This window comes from Callionymus lyra, chromosome 7 (assembly GCF_982586985.1).
Source record: "Callionymus lyra chromosome 7, fCalLyr1.hap1.1, whole genome shotgun sequence".
In the NCBI taxonomy this organism is placed as follows: domain Eukaryota; kingdom Metazoa; phylum Chordata; class Actinopteri; order Syngnathiformes; family Callionymidae; genus Callionymus; species Callionymus lyra.
The window spans coordinates 6,281,228-6,303,797 of NC_141824.1; the positions used below are offsets into that span (position 1 = coordinate 6,281,228).

Consider the following 22,570-nt stretch of genomic DNA (forward strand, 5'->3'; position numbering starts at 1 on the left):
GTTTTCTTGAGTGTGTTTGGGCATGTGTGCCTGATTTTGTGTGTCAGTACCTGTTTTTAGACTCTGTTTGTCTGTATATATTTTCCGTGTGTGTATCATTTTGTCTACAGAGACATCTGTGTGTGTGCGTTAGTTATTGTGTGTTAGTGCTTTTGTTGCGCCAGAGAAGCATGTGTTTAAGTATTTATGTGTGTGCATTTCTGTGTAGTAGTAAAACACATGTGTGTGTGTTTGTCATTGTGTGTGATTGCTTTTTTGTGTGTGTGCGTGTTTGTGCATTTTTTGCTTTGGTAAAGCATGCGTGTGTGTGTTTGCAGTTGTTTGTGAGTGCATTTTTGTGTGTCAGAGATGCATGTGTGTGCATCCTTGTGTGATGGTGAAGCATGTGTGTGTTTGTGTGTGATTGTGAGTGAGTGCATTATTGTGTTTTAGAGAAGCATGTTTGTGAGTGTTTGTGTGTGTGCATTTATTTGTGTTAAAGTGAAGCATGTGTGTGAGTGTTTGTGTGTGTGAGTGTATTTGTGTGGTACAGAATCGTGTGTGTGCATTTATCTGTGTGTGTGTGTGTAGTTTTCATAACGGCTCAGATCACATGACATCCTGATGTGAGTTTCAAACACATTTCCAGTGAAGGAACAAAGATCAGCAGCTCTGACGTCTGCAGAGTCTCAGAAGAAAAAGATGTTTCTTGGTCGATTCCTCCTGAAACACGGAGACAGAAAAATGTATCAACTTGTAAAATCATGCGTGAAGTGAGTCTTGAAGAAAAGTGACAATTATCATCCACTGACTTTAGTCTCTGTCCACGGGCGGATCCTTCAGATGGTCCAGCTCCGAGCTGGGGGCCGCTGTAAGATCACAAACCCTGTTAGCTTGTGTGCTTCTCACCAGCAGATGAAACTAGTGTCAACACTGATGCTAGCATGCTAGCACTCTGTCACATGGTCAACATCTGAGCTGAGACAAGATCATGTACTTACAAGACGAGTCAGAGTCGCCTGAAATGGAAAGAAAGAGGACAAATTACACCTGAAGAAGATGAACATAGAAGAGTTCCTCTGACCTCTTCTCATCTCTGCTGACCTTCTTTGACCTTCTATTCTTTCTCTCCAGTATCTGGAGATGATCTGGATCAAATCACAAACTCTCACCTTTCTTCTTCTTCTTGTAGATGAAGTATCCAACCACTGTGAGCACCAGAGCGGAGGCAGCGACGGCGGCCATGATGATGTACAAGGTCAGGAAAGTCCTGGCTGTGGATGGAGAGCAAAGTAAGTGGAGACATGATCAGGTGACCAGTGTTAGAGACGTGGTGGGGCCTCATTCAGCAGATCCATGCTGACCACACCTGGACTCTCATCTGGATGAAAGAAACCTCTGGAGACACCAAGAAGGTTCTGAAGACTCTTACCGTTGGTCAGGATGTTTGACGGATCCAGTTTGGTGACCACGTCTTCCGGAATGCCGTCCAGTTGAAACACACACTCGTACCTGGACCAGTCGTCAGACGGGAGTTTCAGGTCCACCATGTTCTGGAAGGTTCCGTCAGGGTTGGGGAGGATCTCTCCGTGTTCCACGTCCTCGTGCAGCTCCTCTCCGTCTTTGGTCCAGAACAACATGGCTCTGTCGGGGTAGAAGCCTGTAGCGTGGCAGGTGACCGGAGAGCTGGCTGTCTTCTGGAGGAGAGACACTCGTGGACGCTCTGAAGGGAGGGACACCACACTTCAGAGAGAAAGTCAAAGGATGGACAGAGAATGAAGGAGAGGAGGAGGAGGGAGGACAGGGGTGGAGGTGAGGAAAAGAAGATAAGAGGAGAGAGAGAGAGAGAGGACATGAGGAGAGAGAGGAGGGAGAGAAGGAGGAAGGAGAGCAGAAGGAGAAGAAGGTCATGGAACTACCTGTTCTCATCAAGGTTTTGCTCCCAAACTTCACAAACTTCTTCAGATAGTTTGGACATTCTTGGGTGTAAAATAACTGATTATATTTCTTCCAGCCTTCATTCTGGTCCCACTTGTGTTTGCTGATGACGGCCTGAGGACTCGGAGCGACCCAGGTCAGAGTCTGAAGGTCAAACACGATGAAGTCTTCTCCATCATAGCCGTACTGTTGGTGACCGTTGACCTCTCCAGTCTCATCGTCCCACTCACAACCGCTCATCCTCTGAAAGATGTGAACACCTGAGAGAGAAACCAGAGTGAGACCTGATCTACTCCACTGTTTAATACTCCACTGTGATCTACTCCACTGTTTAATACTCCACTGTGATCTACTCCACTGTGATCTACTCCACTGTTTAATACTCCACTGTGATCTACTCCACTGTTTAATACTCCACTGTGATCTACTCCACTGTTTAATACTCCACTGTGGTCTACTCCACTGTTTAATACTCCACTGTGGTCTACTCCACTGTTTAATACTCCACTGTTTAATACTCCACTGTTTAATACTCCACTGTTTAATACTCCACTGTGATCTACTCCACTGTTTAATACTCCACTGTGGTCTACTCCACTGTTTAATACTCCACTGTGGTCTACTCCACTGTTTAATACTCCACTGTGATCTACTCCACTGTTTAATACTCCACTGTGATCTACTCCACTGTTTAATACTCCACTGTGATCTACTCCACTGTTTAATACTCCACTGTGATCTACTCCACTGTTTAATACTCCACTGTGGTCTACTCCACTGTTTAATACTCCACTGTGATCTACTCCACTGTTTAATACTCCACTGTGGTCTACTCCACTGTTTAATACTCCACTGTGGTCTACTCCACTGTTTAATACTCCACTGATCTACTCCACTGTGGTCTACTCCACTGTTTAATACTCCATTGCGATCTACTCCACTGTTTAATACTCCACTGTGATCTACTCCACTGTTTAATACTCCACTGTGGTCTACTCCACTGTTTAATACTCCACTGTGATCTACTTCACTGTTTAATACTCCACTGTGATCTACTCCACTGTTTAATACTCCACTGTGATCTACTCCACTGTTTAATACTCCACTGTGGTCTACTCCACTGTTTAATACTCCACTGTGGTCTACTCCACTGTTTAATACTCCACTGTGATCTACTCCACTGAGGTCTACTCCACTGTTTAATACTCCATTGCGATCTACTCCACTGTTTAATACTCCACTGTGATCTACTCCACTGTTTAATACTCCACTGTGGTCTACTCCACTGTTTAATACTCCACTGTGATCTACTCAACTGTTTAATACTCCACTGTGATCTACTCCACTGTTTAATACTCCACTGTGGTCTAATCCACTGTTTAATACTCCACTGTGGTCTACTTCACTGTTTAATACTCCACTGTGGTCTACTCCACTGTTTAATACTCCACTGTGATCTACTCAACTGTTTAATACTCCACTGTGATCTACTCCACTGTTTAATACTCCACTGTGGTCTAATCCACTGTTTAATACTCCACTGTGATCTACTCCTCTGTTTAATACTCCACTGTGATCTACTCCACTGTTTAATACTCCACTGTGGTCTACTCCACTGTTTAATACTCCACTGTGGTCTACTCCACTGTTAAATACTCCACTGTGATCTACTCCACTGTTTAATACTCCACTGTGATCTACTCCACTGTTTAATACTCCACTGTGGTCTACTCCACTGTTTAATACTCCACTGTGATCTACTCCACTGTGATCTACTCCACTGTTTAATACTCCACTGTGATCTACTCCACTGTTTAATACTCCACTGTGGTCTACTCCACTGTTTCATACTCCACTGTGGTTTACTCCACTGTTTAATACTCCACTGTGATCTACTCCACTGTGATCTACTCCACTGTTTAATACTCCACTGTGATCTACTCCACTGTGATCTACTCCACTGTTTAATACTCCACTGTGGTCTACTCCACTGTTTAATACTCCACTGTGATCTTCTCTTCTTCTCTGAACTTGTATGATCTACTCCAGTTTCCTCCTCTGATCTACTCTGTATACAAGATTGATGGTTCAGGATGTAAAAAGGTTGAACATGATTCAGTTTAAGGTCAAACATTGATTTTAAAGACAACAAACCTCCAGTTTGGTTGAATCTCTGTTTTACTATTTCAATGTTGATCTTGTGGACCTGCTGTTGGTTATTTAAGATATTTGTGTCTCTCTCCCAGTACTGAGGATCATCTGCTGTGACCTGGATCATCCAGTCTTGTTTGGGTACTTTTCTCCTGGTGTTGCTGTCGTAGTGTTCCACTTCAACTCCGTCCACATAAGCGACAGAAACAAACTCTGGGAAGTTTTTAACTCCAGCAGACGCAGTTTGGAAAAACTGCATCGTGTGAATCACTGTGAGACACAAAAACAAAGTTTAGATCTTCTCTGGTTCTGATGACACAACGTTGTGATGCAGCAGAACAATCACATCTTCTACAAAGACAAAGAGGTGAAGAACAGAGGGACAGTCAGCAGTGACACAAAGTTCACGTCCACACACGGACACCAGCAGAACATCCTTCACACTTCACTCTCCAAGAACCCTGGCTAACTGGGACACAACTATAGAAGAAGAAGAAGAAGAAAGAAGAAAAAACGATTAATATTAATAACAATCTGAAATGTAATAAATATTTATAATAAAACAAATAAGGAATAAAGAGAATTAAAAGAATAAATGGATGAATTAAGAAGAAACAGGAGCAACAATGTTGAAAAAGATCAAACAACTAAATTGAAATTGTTTTTAAAAAACGCATAGATAATAAAATATTAAAACCAAGTTCATGGAACAAATCTAAGAATGATTGATAGAATAAAGATCATTGAAGGACATTAAGGTTAATGATGAACTTAAATAACATGAGTTTATATCAGTTTATAAATAACATGTTTCTGAAGATTACTGTTCAACATGATTGTAAATGTTTCATTTAGATATTTTAAGTCCAAACACAAGTTCAGAGCAGCTGCTTCACTGAGTTGCTCCAATAAACTGTGAGATGTGATAATATGTTGAAGTGAGCTGAGCTACAAGGTTGTCTGAACATGCGCACTTAAGAAATGCGACACTTTCTTTGTTTTTATTTCCTCATTTTAGTTCATGATAGACTTGTTTACTAAAGTCAAATCAATGAAAATTGTAAAAGCTCTTCTTGTGAGTCAATGAATCTCCTGATGGCAGCATCGTTTAAAAACAAGTGATCAGCTCATGAAGCAAAACTCTGGAGTCACTTTCTGTTCAGCGTCAAACAAGTTCCTCCGTCAATCAACAGAAGTGACTCAACAGCGCCACCAGGTGAGCACCTGACATTGAGCTCGGATCTACTTTTCTGTGTACGACTTCTTCACGGTTCTGAGATGAAAAGTGAATCAGTGAAACACTTTGACTCCTCTGAGAGTGAAAAGGTCATGAAGGTTGTAGTGAAGAGTATTTGGAGAAATAAAAGGTGACGCAGGTGTGAACACATGAAAGTGGAGGAAGGAGACTCACTCGCAGTTGAGCTGTGGATCCACACAACAAGCACAAACAACACCTTCTTCATCTTCAGCTCTTTTCTGGAGACTAGGATCCAACAAGTCTTCAGGTCGACGAACGAAGTACAAGTGAAAGTAAACAACAGACGCAGGAAGAAATATCTGAGCCAATGAGGATTCAGTGTGACGTCACGTCCAGATGGAAAGTGAAAGTAAACCAAACATGTTATTACGACTATTTTCTGTGACAAAAACTCCACTTTAAACTTTATTATTATTTCTTAGAGTCGTTCTTCTGAACCTTAAAGTCACGCAGAATGTGAACTATGGAATACCAGGAGTGTCAAATTAAAGTGAAGAGAAATAAAAGTGGATTGAATTGCTTTTTATTTTGACATACGATGATTTATATGTATAAACTTTCTTTCCTTCCTTTCTATTCTCTTTTATTCAGAAAAAAAAGTTTTTCTAAAATATTACTATGAAAGTAAAAAATAAACGAGTTTTTTGTGGAGACGAGAAAAGCTTCTAGTTCCCTCTAGTGGTTCAAACATGACATTGAGCTCAAACAGTAAATACAGTTGAATGATTTTCAGTCATTTTCATCAATTCAAGAACCATTTGTATCATTATTTTACGGAAAGACTTTCTGTAGTTAAAAAAACACTTGAACTATCTTCAGTTCCCTCCTGGTCAGTGAGCTCTTGGTGCTCTACGATCTCTCCAACATTGTATGGTCTCACAGGAAGTAAAACTGCCTGTTCTTGGTACTATTTACCCACAAACCTTAGCATGAACTGGCCCTCAAAAGTAAACCTGTCAGAGAAAGTAAAGGTCTCAGGCAACAGCAGGTTGAAAGTGGGGATATAAGCAGTGGAGAAAATAAAAAAAAATAACTTTCAGGTTGAATTATAGAATTAAAATATATCATTTTTACTTAAAGTATACAATATTTGATTGTTTTTTAAGTTGATAAATCTCATACAGAAATAAAGTTGTCTAATAAGCTACAATATTTAACTTCATCAAAATGTCTTTAAATCCATTTTAATTAACATTTTCAATCAGGTTTTGTTTTTACACACAAATAAATGTGATCAGTATCCGTTCATGGTGATTGTCCTTATCTGCCACAATGATTCTTCCCTGACTGAATATCTTTTGAGCGTGTTGTGTTGAGTCTGTAATGCTGCCAACAAAGTTATGAATCTACAAGTTTCCTGACACACTTCGACTAGAAATTGTTCTTGATGATAGTTTATTGAAAATAATTCTTCTCACTTTTGTTTCTTTGTCAAGATGAAACATTAAACATTTCCACATGGTTGGTTTAAACACTCAATGTGAACATTTTGGTGCATGTGTTGAACTTTCATTTGGATTAATATGTAAGTTCACAGTATTGAGGGGAGGAATATGATCAGAGTGTTGGTTTTCCATTTTAAAAGTGTAAATATTGTCTCATTCTGCACTTTGTCCAGGACGAGAACACAGTCTTCTCTTTCAGTCAGACAAGCCTACTCTTGGGATGAAGGTTTTTGATCATCCATTGTGCCGACCAAGGCTTTTCTATGGTTTTCCACCAGTGTTTCCTCTTTCCTCTTGAGAACAGTGAGGCTCGAGGGTTTGAGGTTGATTTTAGTGGCACCAGAAGCTCCAACAAATCACTGGTTCCTCAACTGGTTGGCTCTACAACAAACTGAAGAAATGCTGACTCTGTTCTCTGTTCTAATGATGACCACAGTGTTGGACAAATCTGTGATCAACACCTTAGAGAGCATGAGCTCCATCATCACATAACTTATGCTATTTATCCCAAAGCTTTCATGTATATATTACCCATTGAATTAAAATGCCATAGGATAGTGATGTTACCGACTGTGTCGAGGCTTCGAAGCGTGTGTCGAGTAATCCAGGATTTTGTTCATGAAGCGTGTATCGAGGCGTGTGTTGGTTACGTAGGTGATGACGTTCGAGGCCTCGCGAACCGAACCGTCACGTGACGGTTCGGTAATCGCTCGTGAACTTCCCGCGAAACTCAGAATAAAAGTGGCCTCAAAACGCAATGGAGCTTCCCCCACATCTCTTGGATTGGCGGATTGTTGACTATAGCAAACTTTGGTTTACTAGTAGTATCATGGAACCAGCGAGAAAAAGGCGTTTTTCCCCCGTGTGGCAGCATTTTGAGCAGATCTCTCCTATTAAGGTATAATAATGTTGGAATATAGGCTGTGAATCACAGCCTGTGATTAATATATTCTCACAGACACATACACACACCCATTATTATATATACTATATACTATATACAGACCCATTATTATATTTTATATATACACATATAAAGTATATATATGTATATATAAAAGATAATAATTGGTGTATATATATATAGTTTCCATTGGACACGCCTTGTACTTATATCCATCTTTTTTTTTCATTTTGAAAAGGTGAAGTGTCTGTTGTGTTCCAAGGAAATTGGATTCAACAACAACACTTCATCAATGCTGAGGCATTATAGAGCCCTGCATGAGAGCTTGGAGACCAACGAGACAATTGAACCAACGTCAGGCAAGCTAGATGGCTTCTTTCAAATTCATTTATTTACTATACTACTGTTTGTTATTTATTTTATGTGGTCACTTACATGCAGCTTTTCTGTTTTAGGAAGCAAACTCTGGCATCGTTTAGATGCCACAGTACAGCAGACCAGGCCGAGGAATGAAACGGTTGATGCTACGGTGGCGGTGAAGACCTACCTCAACGAACACAATATTCCTAGAAACGAGGACCCCCTACAGTACTGGGCGAAATGTAAAAATATACACCCATCTCTCTTTCAGCTGGCCATGAAAATACTGTGTACCCCGGCTTCATCCGTCCCCTGCGAAAGGATTTTTTCCAAAGCCGGGGAAATAATCAGTAAAAAAAGAAACCGGCTAAAGCCCAGTACTGTGGGAAAATTGCTTTTTTAAATAAAAAGGAATAATTATTAAAAAAAAACAAGGTTGTCAAGCACATTTTTTAATATCAGAATCATTTGCGCACAAAGATGCAATGCTCCCAATTGTCCACATGATGGCATGGTCGTGCAAATGAAGCCTCACGAGGCTTTGCTCCAAAGATGAACTACTCGGCTGGGAGGCTTCGCTGCTTCATGAGGCTTCATCTCGCATCACTACCATAGGATGTTTATATTAAACTTTGACAGAACCAACAACCACTCTGATCATATTCCTCTCAATACTGCACAAGGAAGTAAAGAAGGATCATCAATGACAGAGAACATATGAAGTGAATCATTATTCTCTGTCTGCTTCACACTCAGGAAGGAATATCACAACTCTTCATCATGGTTAGTGACACCAAACACTTTACAAACACATTTCTTAAGTTAAGAACTATAGAAATGATCCCTGAAAGTATAGTCTTAACTTAACTCTGCACCAACATCACACTCCATCCTCACACCAAACCATTACAGTGACGATCCAAAGGTGACCTTTGTGTTGAAGGAATGGCTTCATAAAAATCATTGTAAGGACCTGGAGTCTCTTAGTCAGTCTCCAGATCTAAACCTCATAGATCACAGATGTCAAATCAGTCCAGAAAAGTGCTTGTTCTTTGTAGTGTAGTTCACAGAAATAAAGAATTTTTTACTCAAAATGATTCAATAAATGACATTTGTTTCTTATAATATTGACTTTACTCCATGTGTGTGCAAGCTTTATGGTTCATGTGTTTGATATAAACATACATTTCATGTTGTGTATTTAATAGTGATGTGTTGATGAAGCCAAATGAAACAGTGTCATGTTGTTTAGAGGTCAGTAGGTGGCGCCATCAGTTTAAAAAATATGTTTCATTAGAAAAGTTGTTCAAAACAATGGAAAATAGTGCAGAGACCGCCATCTAGTGGACACTTAAAAATAATGACACTGCTTCATCAAGCTAAGAAGTACAAAGCACTTTCAATACTTACAAAGTATTTTATTAATTGACTTTTGTTTATTATAATATTGACTTTACTTTTTGTGTTTTTTAAATAATGTAGAAACCTAGTTTGAAAGTATTGTGGTGCATGTGTTTGATTTGTAAATACATTTCATGTTGTGTATTTAATGTGAATCACACAGTATCATGTTTGTTCAAATTAATGAATGCAGAAGAAAAATAATAAATACAACATCAACCATCATTATAATAGTTTGTGTGAGGATGGAGTGTGATGTTGGTGCAGAGATAAGTTAAGACTATACTTTCAGGGATCATTTCTATAGTTCTTAACTTAAGAAATGTGTTTGTAAAGTGTTTGGTGTCACTAACCATGATGAAGAGTTGTGATATTCCTTCCTGAGTGTGAAGCAGACAGAGAATAATGATTCACTTCATATGTTCTCTGTCATTGATGATCCTTCTTTACTTCCTTGTGCAGTATTGAGAGGAATATGATCAGAATGGTTGTTGGTTCATAACAACTAAATGTTAAACCTTTATGAGTTTAGCAGTAATGGTGAGATTAAGCCTCATGAACCACTGAAGACTTCCATTAGAGTAGTTCATCCTTAACTAAAGCTTTAGGATTCATTTGCTCTAACAAACCATCAAGTTTGGCATCATTTCTGCTTAAAGGATTCAGAAGCAGAAACTTTTATTTGTCAGATTCATTGATTTGTGAGACTAGTAGAGATATGTGTTTGTATTTTGTTAAAAACCTGAATATTTAGGGGCGCTGTTGAGCATAGCAATGGAGTAGACATGTTTTTTGGAGCTCCACAGAACGACTATATAAAAGTAATTTTTTCAGCGCACTTTTTGGAAAACATTCCAATTTTACCTTTGCTAAACCATATGCCTAAAAACCGAAACTTTGAACTGGCTGGTAAATCAAGCAAAGGTGGGCAAACAGCGACTCAAGCCACGAGGCCTTCGCCTTCGACGCCGACTTTAGCCCCGAGCTCCATTGAAGTAGCTTTCCTGAGAAGGAGTGTCTCCGCACCCGACGCGTCGGTCACTGAATCGCTCAAGATGGAACTACTATCTTCGGTGCGCAAGGATTTACTTGAAATCCTTCAAACAGAAGTTGGCGCAGTGTTGGAAAGTGAGATGGCGGTGATTCCAGCGGATATTGGTGCAGCGAGAGCGGAGCTCAAAGAATACAGGTCGACGATCAACTCTGAACTCTGACCTCTGAACTCTCCGCCATGAAAGCTACGGTGAAGGATGTGGAAGAAAGTTTGTCAACGTGCACGGATGATGTTGTTTCACTCAAGAAGGAGGTGAAGCGGCTCACGGGGGTCGTGGACCAACTTCACAATAAATGCGAGGACTTGGAGGCGAGGTCGCGGAGGAACAATGGAAGGATCGTCGGAATCCCGGAGACCCGTGAATGCAACACCGAGTCTGTGTCCTTCTGCAGCCTTTGATCTGAAGGACGCTCCTGGACAGAACCGTCTCTCCCCGCCTGGATCTACAGAGGGACGCCGGTCAAACACCATCATAGCCCGCGTTCACTACTTCCAAGACTGTGAAAACATCCTGAGACTCGCTCGGATCAAACAACGCATCAGTGTGGACGGAGTCAGCATCTCAGTGTTTCCTGACCCGACAAGTGTTGCCAAAGCACGCGCGGCGTTCAATGACGTCAAGAGTCGGTTTCGTGGAGTGGACGGGGTTCGCTTCGGATTTGCTTATCCTGCCCGCTTCAGAATCACCTACAAGAATGTGGAGAAATCCTTCTACTGCTGCAGAGGCGCGAGTATGTCAACAAAAACATCAGTGGAGCCTTAATTGTATTAAGTCAAGTTCTGTTGGGGCCAACTTTAGCTTCCTGAGCGTGTTAGTGCAGATACCTTTTATGGTAGGTTTATTTGTTGATGTTGTTTTTGTTTGTTTATGTTTACTCCATACAGTTACAAGTGTATTTACACCCATGTTAAAATATGAGTCACAACCCACTGTCTTTAGGTTCAACACCTTTTATAAGCTGGAACGTAAAAGGAGTGAACATCCTATTAAGCGTAACAAAGCTCTTACACACCTGAAGTCATTAGGTGGAGAGATAATGTTCTTACAAGAGACACACTTACGTCCAGAAGAACACTCAAAGTTAAAGAGGGGATGATAGAACATCACTCTGATTATGGGGATAGGTCAAGAGGAGCTGCCATACTTATTAGAAAAGGAGTCTGTTTTCAACTAAACAATTTCATATCTGATAACAAGGGAAGATATATCATAGTCGTGGGTAGATTGTCTGGAACTGAGGCGGCACTAGTTAATGTTTATGGCCCTAACTGATCCTCACTTCTTCTCTAGACTAATAGCAACTATTCCAGATCCTAACAAATATAACATCATTTTAGGAGGTGACTTTAATCTCGTACCTGAGCCAACGTTAGATAGATCCTCCACTAAACTTCAAAATAATTGATCAAAATCAGCAAATACAGTAAATCTCATTAAACAATCTTATGCACTTACTGACCCCTGGAGGAAATTAAACCTCACTACCAAACAATATTCTTTTTTTTCACATGTCCACCAATCGTTTTCGAGGATAGACTTTTTTCTGATAGACAACAGAATTTTGCCATGTGTAACAAAATGCCAATACCACAGTATTGTGATTTCCCATCATGCACCAGTCCAACTGGACATAGCATTTCCAGACAGTGCACCAGTTCAACGCACATGGCGTCTTGACCCGCTCTTATTGTCAAGCAAAAACTTTCAACATTTTCTCTCGGATCAAATTGATTTCTTTCTTGACATCAATATTACTCCCGGGATGTCCTACACTTCAATCTGGGAGGCACTCAAAGCTTATCTAAGGGGACAAATGATTTCATTTTCAGCAAATGTCAAGAAAGAAAGAACTAAACGCCTCAATGAGATACAGCAGAAATGATTACAATTAGATAAAAAATGTGCATCTCAGCCTAATCCATCCTTATTCAATGAAAGACAATTATTACAAGCCGAATACAATCATTTAACCACTGTCCAAATTGAGAAACTCCTCCTGAAAACAAAACAAACCTACTATGAACACAGTGACAAAGTGGCTCGACTACTGTCACCAAATCAAACAATCGGCAGCAAATCGTATCATTTCTGAAATGAATACAGCTGAGGGTTTGACATCTGTACATCCACAAACTATTAATGACCAGTTCAGAACATTTTATAGTGACCTTTATACCTCTGAGACTTCTGCAACATCATTGGAGATTGAGGACTTTTTAGAAAATATGCAAATTCCCCAAATGAATAAACAAGAACAATCTGTTATAGACTCCAGAATAACAACAGAGGAAATAACTCTAGCTATAAACTCAATGCAAAGCGGAAAAGCACCTGGTCCAGATGGATTCCCCACTGAATTTTATCAAATGTTTTCAAATAAACTTTCACCTATTTTAAGTAAATTATTTGAAGAAACACGTATAACTTTAAAACTACCACCAAAAATGAATCAGGCAACTATTACAGTTATACCTAAAAAAGGAAAAGACCCGCGAGAATACCTTACCTTACCTTACCTTACCTTTCCTTATCTTACCTTACCTTACCTTACCTTACCTTACCTTACCTTACCTTACCTTACCTTACCTTACCGGCCCATAAGCCTTCTCTGCTGCGACTATAAAATTCTCACTAAAGTTCTGTCTCGTCGTCTGGAAACAGTGACCAAAATAATCCACCCTGACCAGACTTGTTCTGTGCCAGGTAGGCAATCTTTCTTTAACATGCGACGTTGACTTAATATTTTATATAATTCCCATTCCACTGAAATGCCAGAAGTTGTTATCTCACTTGACGCTGAAAAAGCATTTGATCGGGTGGAGTGGAAATACTTATTTACAGTGTTGGGAAAATTTGGTTTTGGTTCGAACTCTATATCTTGGATCAAAATAATCTATTCCACACCAGTGGCTGCAGTACACACTAACTCAATAACATCAACGTATTTTAAACTTTACAGAGGAACAAGACAGGGTTGTTGTCTCACCTTTTCTTTTTGATTTAGCTATTGAGCCTCTGGCTCTGAGGAAAGAGGAGGAAATCTTTGGAGTGTTGAGGAACAAGGAAATTCATAAATGTTCACTATATGCTGATGACCTTTTGCTCTATTTGTCTAATCCAGTTGTTTCAATACCTGGAGTTATTGAAATATTACAAATATTTGGTCACATTTCAGGTTACAAATTACATTTTTCAAAAAGTGCTGTATGTCCAATCAATGATCTGGCAAAATCAATCGACTATAATATCTTCCCCTTTCAGTTAACAAACAAATGGACCTACTTGGGTTTAAAGATGACACATGTATACCAAGATTTCTTCCACAATCACTTCAAAACTCTGTTTGAACCAAAAATGACCTTTTAAGGTGGAGCCACTTACCAATCTCATTAGCAGGAAGGGTGAACACTATAAAGATGACTGTTCTTCCCCGTTTCCTCTATTTCTTTCAAATGATTCCTTATTATTTACCCAAATCTGTTTTTAAGGAACTTGACAGTTTAATTTCTGCATTTATATGGAACCGATCGGTGCCAAGAATGAAAAAATGTTTTCTGGAAATTCCAAGGTTGGAGGGAGGACTTGGTCTTCCTAACTTTATGTTCTATTACTGGGCAGCAAATGTGTGCAAATTTGCATTTTGTGTTGGTGCATGGCGGGAAAAACGAGGTCCACTTTGGGCTAATTTGGAAATAAATAATAATAATGCCATTTCTCTGCTAAGTGCTACATTACCAATAGGCCAGCACCAGATCTCCAACCCTGTTGTGAAAAATTCTATAAAGATTTGGAATCAATTTCGGAAACATTTTAATTTAAAAGATTTAAGTACATTCTCTCCCTTATTGAATAACCATCTTTTCCCCCCATCCGAGATGGACACTGGTTTCCAGGTCTGGCACAGTAGTGGACTGGTATTTCTAAAAGACTTGATTCAAAATAATCATTTTCTAACATTTGAGTATCTACAACAAAAACACAATCTTCATAAAAGTAATTTCTTCAGATATCTCCAAGTCAGGAGTTTTGCCAATAAATATCTTAAATTTCCACTTGTGCAATCCAACAACACATGCAATGAGATTCTTTCCTTAAATCCACACATAAAAGGTCATATTTCCAAAATATATAGGATCATGCAAAATGTCAAACCTCTGTCATGGGACAAAACTAAGCCTGGGAACACGATTTAAACATTAAATGATCTGCAAGTTTCTGGCAGCGTAGCTTAGAGTGTATCCATTCGTCATCTTACTGCATAAAGCAACGTCTCATACAATTTAAAGTGTTACATCGTTTGCATTATTCAAATGAGAGACTTGCTAAAATCTACCCAGACGTCAGTCCACATTGTTTAAGATGTTCTCACAGACCAGCTACTTTGGGTCATATGTTCTGGCATTGTCCATCACTCAAAGGTTTCTGGAGTAGAATATTTGAATGTATTTCCCGCATGTGTAAAAAAGCAATAACACCTTCTCCACACATGTGTATATTTGTCGACCTCCACCTGACCTCTCTGTAAATACAGCACATGCAAACGCAATTGCATTTTCCTCATTGATGGCAGCAGACTTGTTCTTCTGCAGTGGAAGTCAGACAAGCCACCATCATTTAAGAGTTGGGTTCAAGAACTTCTCTCTATGTTGCAGTTAGAGAAAATAAAATACAGTCGGTCAAATTGTCTGGAGAAGTTTCATGAAACCTGGTCTCCTTTCATGCAGCATGTTAAAGAGCTGAACCTTACATAATACTTGAACAGTTTGGCTTATATTTTTATTTTTACCACCATATGTATGGAGTATTTTTTTTCTTTTGTTTTTTTTTGTTTTTGTCTGTTTGTATCAATGTATACTATTATGCATCATTGTTCCTTTTTGAGTTGATTTTGGTTTTCTGAGACCGCGGGGTGGTTTTCTACGGGGGTGGAGGGTGGGATCTTTCTTTGTTTTTGTATTATACCTTTTATTTTACTTATTTTGTGTGTGTGTTTCAAAATGTATGTCTTAATATCTGAAAATCAATGAAAAGATGTTTAAAATATATATATATATATATATATATATTTTTTTAGTTCATTGTAAACGTTTTCTTGACTCCCGTCTGGCACAACTTTTAGCCATCATGAAACATTTTGTCTAGAAAAAAACTCAATAAATTCACACTTTCCCATAATGCCCAGAGACAATTTATCTTAATGAAGTTTCAACATAAAGCATGTTGAAGTAGAACCTCAATGTAAATCAGCTCTGATAGTCCCTGGTTCAAATTGTATTTCAATGCAAACAAAGGCCTTATCATTAGATTCTTGAATGTACTGTAGTACCTTTAAATACTTTTATGGATTCTAGGGAACCCTAGCAAATCTACATGTTGTTAGACCCACAACCTCAACTGCTGGAAGATTTGTGTGATTGAGTTTGACACCACTTCTCTATTGAGTCTGGTCGAACTATTTAAGCTCGTTTTTATCTTCCCTGTAACATGTTTACAAAGGACCAGGGATTAGTAAAGACACTCGCCACGATAATGATATAAATGGCAGTTACCAAACAGTGTTCGGTTTTGCTGCCATTTTCTTTCTGATTTTGTTTAAAATATATATATTAAGGATAAGGATGTAACGGTCCAAATGTATCCTATTAGTAACAATTTCATAAAAATCATTCACATTGGTATAAAACCTTAATAATCTCCATCCCTTAGAAAAGAAACTTCATTAACACTAGTCTGTAGACTCTAGCAGCGTTAAACTAAACTATTTAGACCGACTCTTACCGTGCCACTTTCCCTTGAAGACCGTTCCAAATGAACCAGATCCTATCCTCTGACCCAGAGTGATCTGGCCCTCAGATATCTCCCAGTCGTCGCTGGAGTCCCTCCTCCCGAGAGTTTTCTGTTTCACGGCACATCACCATCACCTTCATCATCACCACAGCAACGTTCATCAAAGCACAAAGACGGTCTCTTACCATTTTATTGCGATCTTCAGACGAGGACGACGACTTGCGCTCTCTTTGTGGACACGGGGACTTCTGCGGGACCTTGACGTTGGTCAGAGAGCCGGGTAGAGATGCAGGAGGAGTGGCGGACAGACCTGTGGTGGTACCTGGACAGCAGGGGAAACAGAGAAAAAGCATTTGGAGCTTGAAAAAGTGAGTTAAGGCAGAAGAGGAGAGAAGAAGAAAGTTGACTTTAAAGAGTGCGTTTGCCGTTTGAATGTGCAGAAGAGGTCATGCAGTGGCAAATAATGTTTGTTACCCTATGATTTATTATTTTTTCATTTTACATCATGAATGAAACTCATTCGTACTTTGACTCTCAATTGTGAATACTTTCAAGAATGATTTATACAAGTTAAAAGCCTTAATAATTACAAATCTAAAACTAATTATTTTATTGACTTGCAGTCACGTTTATGCAATTTAATGAAAGAGGTCATATATATATAAATAAATAGCTCAGTTAGACTATTCTTATTTATAAGGCCAAATATTTTTTAATGAAGCTACACTGGTAAATGATACATGGACATTTTAAATACTACATTCATTATCAAAAGGCTTGACTTATCTAAGGAATCTCTTAAAAACAGCATCATTTATTTGCATATATTTACCATACAATGATGAAGAAAACGACTCTTTTGAAGTCTGTGTGTAACAAAAGTGCATCACAGTGTTTGAAACAGTAAGATTGAAGTGAATCCCACAACCATGAGAGAGAACATGTGAAAACATAAAGAGGGAAACACACACAGTGGACTTGACACAAGGTAAAGGGGCTGTTGTGCTGGGGTGGAGGTGTAGGTGAAGGAGGAAGAGGATGGGGGAAGAGAGGAAGAACACAGGAACACACAGAGGCCTAACTACCTCGGAAAACAGGCTCGGGCTCAAAATCAAAGACTATGTCATTGGGGTAGGAGTATAGGAGGGGGCTTGAGGTCCGTGTTCGGTGCTTCCTCAAGCAGCGGGCGGGGTGGGTCGGGGGGGCTGCAGGGCAAAAAGAGACAGACACACCATCACTGCTACTCACCCGGCCCCTCTAACCACCAACTGTCCATGGTTTTGCTCATGGCTTTACTGGAGCATTCATCTTACAACTATCACAGTTCCACTTCCTATTTTTAAACATTACCAGTTCAGTGAAGACGATTCTCTGAGACCAATCGTGGCAGAAACTAATACTGGCAACTCTTGATCCTTCTTAACATTTATAGTTAGAAAAATATGTTTTTTCACGTTTCCATTAATTCATATTTTTATATTGACGCAATCATTAACTGTAATTACATCTATCTTGGATTATTAACATTACTATCATTTATATTACAAATGCATTGTTATTTAAAAATACAAGACAATATTGGCTTTATTTTTAGTCATGTTTGTACTGGAATGGTTCTAACCATCTGTTTTTGTTTAACAAAATAATACAGTTAAAGAGTTTATGTTACAAAATTTCTAAACTGCTAATAAATGCAAGTCAAGTGTTGTTTAAGCTAGTTTTTAATTACATGTAAATCTCCAAAAGGGAAATATATTGAGAGGTGCAGGCTTGTTAAACTGATATATAGATATAATATATATATAAATATATATATATATGAGTCACTTGACAACTGTATTTAACCTAATTACTATGAATTATGAATGAGGAGCTAATGAGGCTCATAAACATTGTTGCTAAATTGCTAATGAAGTTATAGTTTATTTTACACACTAGCTAACAGGCAATATTTGAAAAGCACTGCAGGAATACACTAGAAAAACAAATACATAAATATGGCTGATATGACAAGATTACTAACAGGTTTTTTTTATTCACCCTAAAACATGACTATTGACATGTTTACCAATTGTTATTATAGTTACTTATTTAACCAAGTAGCTGAGTGTGTAGAAGCTGTTGGATGAATCATTTTTATCATATTTGGTTGTTCAAGCAAAGCGAACAACACACAATTAAATATTATATATGGTATATGGTATTGTCTTTTTCAACATTCCATTTATATTCATATTCATTATTGGGTCTCACACACACACACACACACACGCACGCACGCACGCACACACACACACACACACACACACACACACACACACGCACACACGCACACACGCACACACACAAAAGACTAAGAGCACGCAGACGCGGAATGGTTGGAAAAAAAGCCACAGGATGTTTGGGAAATGTTGCGTGTTGATCTTCATAATAATAATATCTATTTATATAGCGCCTTTATAGACCAGGGTCACAAAGCGCTTTGACAGCCATTCACACATACTGATGGGAGTAGGCTGCACCACATGGTGCTGAATCTGCCATCAGGGTAAAGTGTCTTGCTCAGGGACACAACGACACAAACTTGTCTGGAGCTGGGATTGAACCTGCAACCTTTTGGACTGCAGGCAACCACTCTACCATCTGAGCTATGACGCCCCTTATGACCTCCCTCCGACCTCGGTAAGCACTGATCACAAATCAGATCCTGTAAAGAATCAACATTTGTGTTACTATTATTATAGATAAATAGTTTAAGGAAAGAATATACAACGTCGGATGAAATAATTTGAACATTCATCCATTTTTTTCAGATGCAGGCAGAACCTCTGACTACTTGGTTTCACATTCTTACATCAAAAATCAAGTCATTTATATCAACAACTGTTGCATCTCACATCAATGTTGACAGGCTCGATGGTGTTGATATGGACGTTGGGTGCGGACGACGAGCGGTCCCGCTGCCCAAACTGGTTACGGTGGTCTTCCTCATTGGGCCGGAAACTAGGTGGGATGGGTATGGACTTGGACGGGGACACAGTGGCGTGGCATATGGATCTGGAAAGGTTTGAAGCCATCAATAAGAGAGAGCACAGAGACGAACACGCAGAAAGGGAGAGAGCGGGGATTACCCTGTGGAGTCTGATGGGGGGAGTGAAGGACAGACTTCGGACACGGGGGTCGTCCCTTCTGAAGAAACTTCCTCCTGAGTGAAGGGGTGGTGCTCGAAGAACTTGGAAACTAGCAATAAGCTTGAACCACAAAAGAAAATGTTATTAAAATCAAGTTTAAATGAAGGTTTTTTACTGAATGTTATCCTGCTTATATATTAATCTATAACTGCACACATGTTTATAGATGCATCAGGTTAAAAACAATACTTTCTTTATATTAAATTGTTAATTATTTAGACGCGCTTAAACTGACCATGACCTCAGTGAAGAGTCAACACTTTAAATCACAGCTTAATTTAAGATTTTGTACAACTTCTCAAGTGACACAACTTACTGTAACTGGTCGTAGTTGACACACATAAGAGGAACCTCGGTGCTGCAGCGCTGGTGGAACTTGTACCCCCATGTCTGGCAGCGGAACCCCTGGAAAAGCAGCTTCCTGCAGAAGTCGCAGAAGGCCAGAGTGAAGAAAGTCTTCCTCACCTAAAACTGATCAACTTTAATGCCTAAACAATTTAGAGTCATGAAGATGGAGGAGAACTTAGGTCTGTATCTGATGTGCTGATAAAGTACAATTTATAGTAATAATACCTTTCATTATTAGTCATTATTATTAATGATTTGAACTGAAAAACATGTACAGACTCCAGTCAAGCTGCTTTTTTACCAACTAACTAGATTCATATCATAAAAAATATAAGGAATAAGTTACTAAGACTCATTGGACAGCAGGTGGCAGTGTCATTTCAGAGATTGCTTGCACAACATTATAGTGTTTAGGTTTTATATGATACAACTTTTAAAATACATAATGGAATATAACAAAAAAAAGTGTACCTTGCTACAGACTTTTGTGTTTTTAGTATTAATATGGAACCTTGCAAACATAAGTGAAGTCAATCGCTCACACACGACTGACCACAATGCATCTGATTACAATAATTCAATAATGCTGTTTCACTTTCAAGGGACACAAACATGTTTTCAATACAAAAATAAACCTTTACTTTGGGATACTTTTGTGTTTTTATGTGTGTAATTCATTGCTTCTTGGACAGATCCGTTTAGTCTGTCAATCTCAACAAAGACAAAGACCTATGAGCTTCAGTCTTAACATTAAAATGAAAATACTTGTTTCTTTTTGTTAAAATTAAAAGAGACAATTACATTAAAACCTTCCTTGATAGTTTATTGTCTTGAACACAACAACCACTCTGATCATATTCCTCTCAATACTGCACAAGGAAGTAAAGAAGGATCACCAATGACAGAGAACATATGAAGTGAATCATTATTCTCTGTCTGCTTCACACTCAGGAAGGAATATCACAACTCTTCATCATGGTTAGTGACACCAAACACTTTACAAACACATTTCTTAAGTTAAGAACTATAGAAATGATCCCTGAAAGTATAGTCTTAACTTAACTCTGCACCAACATCACACTCCATCCTCACACCAAACCATTACAGTGACGGATGCATAGTTTTTGAATTTTAAAATGTTACTGTCATTCATTTGATTGCAAAGAGATGAGACTAGAAAACATAATTGTAGTTTCATAGTTTATACACAACATGTATTCAAAATCACTACGTTCAATTCCATAATTCATCTAAACTGTGATTATTGATCACCATGACATTAAAACAACTATATCAGGTTATTTTATTATGCATTACAATCAATTGTAAACATTAAACAATATAGTTTAATACAAGGGAAAATACATTTGAACAAGAGTTGTGTTTGATGTTAAAATGAAAACGTTTTTTCAATTATTAACATTCTGACTTAGGTGAGCGACTCACAGCTAGGGGGCGATCTAGGTGGATTGTTGTGGTGTCCTCTTCCACGCTGCAAACAGAAAGCAGTTGAGTGCAGTGAGGGCGTGACACACAAGTCTCATAGAGGCACACCTGACTGGTGCAGGTGCTCGGGGGGCGGAGTCAAACATCCACACTGGGCGTCTCACCACACCTGTCCAAATGTGTCGTCAGTGTTGCACATTTGAGCTCTGGCGGGATCTAAGATGGCGGCACAGGTGTGGCGTGAGATCGGCGTCTCATGGTTGTGTAACCTGATGAAGTTTGACTTGAGAGAAGCAGGTCAGAGAGCAAACCTCCACAAACACATTCAGCCGACTCAGCAGGAAACTTTGAATCAAGTTTCTACATGTGAATTGTCGGCACAAGCTCTTGTGGATTTTTCTTCTACACAAAAGTGGACACAACTTATGTGCACCTGTTCAGCACAAGACGAGTTGATCAAAGCAATACAGTCATATTTAGGACATGAGTTGATCAGGAAACAGAAGGAGAGGTCAGAGATGTTGACCTTTCATAACAGCTGCACAAATGGATTCTTTCTGAGCCTCCACTGACCCTCAATGACAAGTGACTTTACTGAACATTTGGAGTCCAAACACATGTGGACGTTTTCTGTCCATTTATTTGAAGATCAAAACACACAAGAAATGAAGCAGCAGTTCAACTATGTTTGACAAGATTCTTCACCTCTGACATCACAACTGACGCTTCATTAACTAGTGTCTACACACCAGGAAGAAAACACACAAACTATTACATGAACACAAAACTGTCTGTGCGTGTACTTGTGTGTGTATGTGTGTATGTGTATGTGTGTGTGTGTGTGTGTGTGTGTGTGTGTGTGTGGGGGTGTGTGTGTGTGTGTGTGTGTCTACACATTCATAAATTTGTCACTGTGTGTCTGATTTTTTTTCCATTTTGGTTTTTGCATGTTTGTACTTCTGTTTGTTATTTGATGTGTAAATACATGTGTTTGTTATCTTTTTATTTGTGTGTGCGCTTATTTTCAGGTTTGTTCAACTGTTTTCGTGAGTGTGTTTGGGCATGTGTGCCTGATTTTGTGTGTCAGTACCTGTTTTTAGACTCTGTTTGTCTGTATATATTTTCCGTGTGTGTATCATTTTGTCTACAGAGACATCTGTGTGTGTGCGTTAGTTATTGTGTGTTAGTGCTTTTGTTGCGCCAGAGAAGCATGTGTTTAAGTATTTATGTGTGTGCATTTCTGTGTAGTAGTAAAGCACATGTGTGTGTGTTTGTCATTGTGTGCGATTGCTTTTTTGTGTGTGTGC

General features: G+C 39.0%; 1 protein-coding gene and 3 non-coding genes across 4 annotated transcripts; 1 reads left to right on the forward strand and 3 right to left on the reverse strand.

The window, feature by feature from the left end:
* Window positions 1-1,137: 1,137 nt before the first annotated feature.
* Window positions 1,138-4,330, reverse strand: LOC148074875 (major histocompatibility complex class I-related gene protein-like). The gene is made up of 4 exons (XM_087796141.1): window positions 4,072-4,330; window positions 1,868-2,177; window positions 1,308-1,722; window positions 1,138-1,251 (listed from the first exon to the last, which is right to left on the reverse strand). The coding sequence occupies exons 1-4, from the start codon at window positions 4,325-4,327 to the stop codon at window positions 1,138-1,140; spliced, it is 1,095 nt and encodes a 364-aa protein (XP_087652267.1). The 5' UTR covers window positions 4,328-4,330.
* Window positions 4,331-8,682: 4,352 nt separating this feature from the next.
* LOC148074876 (small nucleolar RNA U3) lies at window positions 8,683-8,895 on the reverse strand. Its single transcript, XR_015711899.1, has one exon. It is a non-coding gene; the product is annotated as a small nucleolar RNA U3 (small nucleolar RNA).
* Window positions 8,896-9,712: 817 nt separating this feature from the next.
* Window positions 9,713-9,925, forward strand: LOC148074877 (small nucleolar RNA U3). Its single transcript, XR_015711927.1, has one exon. It is a non-coding gene; the product is annotated as a small nucleolar RNA U3 (small nucleolar RNA).
* Window positions 9,926-20,659: 10,734 nt separating this feature from the next.
* On the reverse strand, window positions 20,660-20,872 carry LOC148074878 (small nucleolar RNA U3). The gene has a single exon (XR_015711982.1). It is a non-coding gene; the product is annotated as a small nucleolar RNA U3 (small nucleolar RNA).
* Window positions 20,873-22,570: the final 1,698 nt, after the last annotated feature.